A 5,203-nucleotide genomic window follows, 5' to 3' on the forward strand; every position below is an offset into this window, starting at 1 on the left:
GCCCCGGGGCGAGCAGCAGGACCTCTGGTTCTGTGGCCACGCCAGCTCAGCCCACCTTTGCCACCACCTCACCTTGACGTTGCCCGGGCGATGCTGGGTGAGCACTTGCTCCCCAGGCTTCAAACTGAAATGGTTCAGGCCTTTACTATTTAAACAGCAGCCCCTGGGTCAGGGAGGTTGCTCCCAATGGGAGCCTCCCCCATCCCAGAGGCTTGGAGGGGTGGGGGTTGGAGGGATGGGGGAAAGCTGCACCCCCAGCCTGGAGCCCTCCCCACAGTGAGGGGCAGCGCTGCTGGGGCTGGGACTCTGCAGTGGGACAAAGGAAAGCATCCTCCTGCCATGAAGGAGCTAAGAAATCCTCAAAGCCCCCTGGTGAGGAAGGGGCAGACCTGCTTTGGTCATTCTTTGCACTAGCAGGTGTAGGCAGGGTGCAGAAAGCCACACACGTCACCTGATAAACTGTAGCAGACAAATAAACCTTTGGAGCTATTGCAACCGATCTTGTAAGTATGTTCTTTCCAAAGCACATGCTGCACCTGGCCACGGTTTCTTATCGGAGCCCCCTGGGGCTTGCAGCTGCAGGGCAAGGAGCTCAGCGTCCCCAGGGTGCTGAAGGAGCTTGCAAGAGGGTGCCTGCAAGCTCCAGGTGGGTGACGCATGCCCAGCGTGGGAGGAGAGGTGCCTGGCCACCCCACAGCAGCCAACAGCCCTGGCAGGCTCCGCTCCCGGTGCTCCAAATCCCAGATAACTGACCTTTGGCCATGCAGCAGCACATGGGAAAACCTGGTCAGGTGAGTTCCTGCTGTGGGCACAGCAGGAGCAGGGACAGATGCTCCTCCTGCTCACTTCCAAGCGTCACTGTCAGCTACAATGCCGTTTGGTATTGCAAACCCCAGATTCCCCCCATCTCTCTGAAACAGCACTGTGAAGGCACGGGCACAGGCTTGGGAGGGAGGGAGGTAGGTAAGAGGCAAGGACACCACCTTTGTCTGCTTCACCAGCTCAACTCAAGCCTGCAAGAGGAGGCAGGTCCCAGAAGAGCCATGGAAGGAGATCCAAGAGAGTAACAGACAGAGCAACGAAGCAGAAGCCATGTGGGGACCTGGAGGAGCCCCACGCGTGGCAGAGATGTGGAGAACAGCCATGGCAGCACATTCTACAAAGGACTGCCCAGGCCAGCTTCCGGCAAGACAAAGGACCAACTGGATCTTGAAGCTGGGATGAAAGGAGGAAAGATTTACCTGAACACCAGGAAGGAAACCAGGGCAGAGCAGGAAAGACATGGATGTACACACAGTGCTCATAACTCCAAGACTCAGAGCTACCATGAGGCCTGAAGCCATGGAAAAAGAACTTAAGTCACAGACTTGGAATTCAAGAAAAGTATTTACTGCCTGGAACCTTTACAAATATTCCTGAGTGATGATAACTCCCAGCAACCCCAGAAGGCCTCATTTCCAGCAGGAACTCAGCACTCAGGAGGGTGGCAGATCTCTTAAAGACCTTTTCTCATGTGAAGCATGTGCTGTGTCCCCACTGGCCCATCAGGAACCAGTGAGCTGAGACTTCACACAAGGTGGCCTGGCTCGAGTCCACATGGGAGCATCTAGCCACTGAACTGAGTACCATATAATCCATCATGCAGGAAAAGCAGTAGAAGGCAGCAGCACATGGAGCCATGATCCAGATGATTGGTGCCAGCTGGGTTCAGTGAGTGAAGAACAAACTGATGGTCTTTGTAGCTGTACCAGGCAAAGGCCAGAAGCACCACAGCATATAGAACACTGGGGACACAAACTAGAACTCCCCGAGCTCCTGCACAAGGGCTGGCTGCTGAGGAAGGCACCAGAAACAACTGTAGCATCTGGGCAGAGCACCGCCACGTCAAGAAGGCAGGAAGCAGGCTGCTGCCTGTGCAGGGGCTCCTTGGATCCAGGGGGATGGAGCAGAACTTCCCTTTTTGGATTGCTGTGAGTGGCATTGATGCTGTGCTCCCTCTCTTACCTCCCACTGGGACACTTCATAGATAAACAGCTTCCACAGCCTCTGTCCCACCACCATGGGCTGCTGGTGGTGCTGCCAGGGGCTCAGCCAGCGAGTCCAGCCCCACACTGTCCTCAGGGGCTCTTCTGTGACGTACCATCCAAGATCTGCTGAGCAATGTGAGCCAAGGCAGGGAAGGCAGGGCTCTTGGGAAAGTCTTGGATGAAGTCTCTGCCTTCTTCCAAGCTCTGGCTGAGTTGGGGGTCCAGAGGAACACAGCCTGTGGGATAGAAGGAATGGGGAGAGTGACTGCTTGCTCACTGTAAGGCAAAGGCCTGGAGTCAAGATTAAAGAAACACCCTGGTGGAACCATCTCCAGGAGCAGTGGTTGGAAAGAGCAGCCACTACTCTCACCGAGCTCTCCAGGAGCAGCTTCTCACCTGCAGCAGCTTCCTCTGTGTGCAAGACCCCCCTGCACCACAGTGCTTCATGAGAGATATTCTCCCTCCACCCCAATCCACAGCCCTCAGCCCCATTTCTCAGAGAGGCTCCAGGGCATTTCAGGATGGCTCTTGTGCAGCTCCAGGCTTGCTTAATCCATCAGAGCAGGCTGCCCACCATCACCTCCTCTGCCCCAGCAGGGCCACTCAGAGCAGTCTGGATGACAAAAGCAGCAAAGCAAGAACCACAGCTCACCTCTGAGAGGGTGCCAGGGCTCACAGGGACAGAGCCCAGCCTGCCCAGCCCTCATCTGCCCACCCACAACCTGCATTTCTGCTCCCACAGCACCACACAGACACCACGTCTGACCACAGAGAGCTCTGCTTAAGAGGCCACTCACCCAGGAAGGGAACCCCAGCGTGCTTGGCCAGCTCCTCACCTCCTCCTTTGGAAAAGATGTTTGTGCACTCCTGAAGGAGGAAGAGCAGAGCAGTGAGTCACAAACTCCAGAGCACTCTGCAGGTGCTGCCTGCATGTGAGGAGAACCAGCTCCCTTCTGCATTCCAGCCTCAGGGCACTTTTCCATTTGGAAAGCAGAGCCAGTGGCTTCTTCCAAAGCTGACACACAGCAGCTCCTCATCTTCTTTCATCACTCTCACAGCATTTGCATGTTTTCCAGCCCAGGCACCACATCTTACACCACCACATCACAACTGAGACCCCACAACAGCCCCGAGGGCATGATAAACTCACCGAGCAGTGTGGGCACACGAAGCCGCTCATGTTCTCCACAATACCAAGAACTCTTAAGCCTGTCTTCTTGCAGAACGTCAGCTCCCGCCTCACATCTCCCACAGACACAGCCTGCAGGGGACACCAGCAGGGGTTAGGGGTGCCTGTCTGTCCAGGGGTCTGGAGCAAGCATGCATCACAAGAAAGGTGGATGTGTAGAACAAGCAGCCACATGCAGGATGGTGCCAACACTCATGTCAGGTGCGTGTTTCTCCCCTCCAACCATGTCTGGAGGCAGAAGCCTGCCCAGGAGCTCCCATTCAGGCCCAGGCAGCTGCCCTACCTGGGGCGTTGTGACCAGGACTGCTCCGAGCAGCTTGTGAGGCCGCAGGGCCTCCACTGTGGAGATGTGCTCATCAGACGTGCCCGGCGGCGTGTCCACGATGAGGAAGTCCAGGTCCCCCCAGGCCACGTCAGCAACAAATTGTTTGATCAAAGCTATGGAAATAAAAGAGGCAGGAAAAAAAACCCCAACAGGTCTCAGCGGGTGCTGTGGGAGCCGTGGACCCAGCAGGACAGGGATTGGGAGACACCCAGGGTGACAAGGGCCTAGGCAGAGACAGCAGAGCTATCTGTCAGCACAACACGTGCTGCTCTCTCCCCATCTAAGCAATCTGAACCCATTCCTGCAGAACAGGAGCCTTGCTCCTCCAAGGCATGACCTGCCTCCAGCAGGATCCAGCCCCACCTCCAGGAAGGTGGACACTTCCTAGCACTGGGAAGTGGGCACCACCAGCAAAACCCAACTGTACCATTCTTCTTGGGTCCTCTCCACACCACGGCATCATCCGGCTTCTCCAGCAGGAAGCCAATGGACATGAGTGAGATGCTCTTGTCCTGGTCCACATAGACCGGGACCCAGCCACTGTCGCACTGGTGCACATCACTGTCCTGCACCCGGAGCATGCGGGGTATGCTGGGGCCACACAGGTCCACGTCCAGGATCCCCACCTGCAGCAGGAGAGGACGCAGAGCTCTTCAGCCTGGGATAAGCCTGGTGGCAGCCCCGACCCATGCTCCTTCCCAGGGTAGGGGGAGACAGCATCTGGGTTTCAGCTGCTCACAACACTTTACTTCAGCAGCTCAGCAGCCAGATTTGAAACTGCTGCTTTAAAGTTCAACCATCCTCCTGGTCCCCTTCCCTCTGAGGAGCATCTCCCAGGTATTTCCAGGCACTTTATGCCAGACACCTAACTTGAGCCAAGTGCTGCAGAGAGCCTTTAAAAGAAATCATCAGGGAATTCCACCTGCCTCATGCCAGTACAGAATCCCCTTTTGTCCCCATCTTAACACTGTCCTCCAGCTCCCCCTCTTTACTTTGCAAAGGGAGTGTGTGTTACACCACAGAGCAGCAAAATCATTTCTCAGCACCAAAACCCAGCAAGTTTGGGGTGATCTTAGCCTCCTGGATGAGAAGGGAATGAACCTGTGTCGGATTAAGTGAACACAGAGAAAAGGATTCACCTGAATTGTAGTCACAAACAGCGTTTTCATTCGCTGCCCCCACAGGACATACAAAGGATGAGCAAACACAGCCCAGGTGGAGGTTGGGAAGGGTCAGACAGAGCTCAGCACCCCACAGCCCCTCACTCACCCTCCTCCCGGAATGCCGCAGCGCCAGAGCCAGCTGGGTGGAGATGGTGCTCTTCCCAACGCCGCCCTTCCCGGAGAGCACCAGCAGGATGTGACGCACCCCTGCCAGGTTGGTTGTCTCTGGGAGGAAGGATAAGGAGGCATCAGAGTTTCTTCTGATGCAAGACAGCAGTACCCGTGGGGTCACCACAGAGACACAGTCCCCGCTGAGGGTGACGGTGGCTGACACTATCCCAACAAGTATGGTTTATGCATAAGGGACAGGGAACGAAGAGATGGATGTGCTGCAGGCCTTTCGCCATCAGGAAGGGACAATACAAGCAGGGGCAGAGGCTCCGGCCCCATGACCTAAGCGGCTTTGGGGCAGTGCAGCAATAAACACCCACAGGTCACG

General features: G+C 56.1%; 1 protein-coding gene across 1 annotated transcript; it reads right to left on the minus strand.

Annotated features, from left to right (window-relative positions):
• Positions 1-2,009: 2,009 nt before the first annotated feature.
• NUBP2 (nucleotide binding protein 2) lies at positions 2,010-4,929 on the minus strand (the record flags this gene model as incomplete). Its single annotated transcript, XM_010020139.1, has 6 exons — positions 2,010-2,263; positions 2,825-2,894; positions 3,178-3,288; positions 3,500-3,654; positions 3,969-4,167; positions 4,811-4,929. Coding segments are annotated over 6 exons (800 nt in total), but the record flags the coding sequence as incomplete, so codon positions are not given.
• Positions 4,930-5,203: the final 274 nt, after the last annotated feature.

The sequence above is a fragment of the Nestor notabilis genome, unplaced genomic scaffold (assembly GCF_000696875.1).
Source record: "Nestor notabilis isolate BGI_N333 unplaced genomic scaffold, ASM69687v1 scaffold23138, whole genome shotgun sequence".
Lineage (NCBI taxonomy): Eukaryota > Metazoa > Chordata > Aves > Psittaciformes > Psittacidae > Nestor > Nestor notabilis.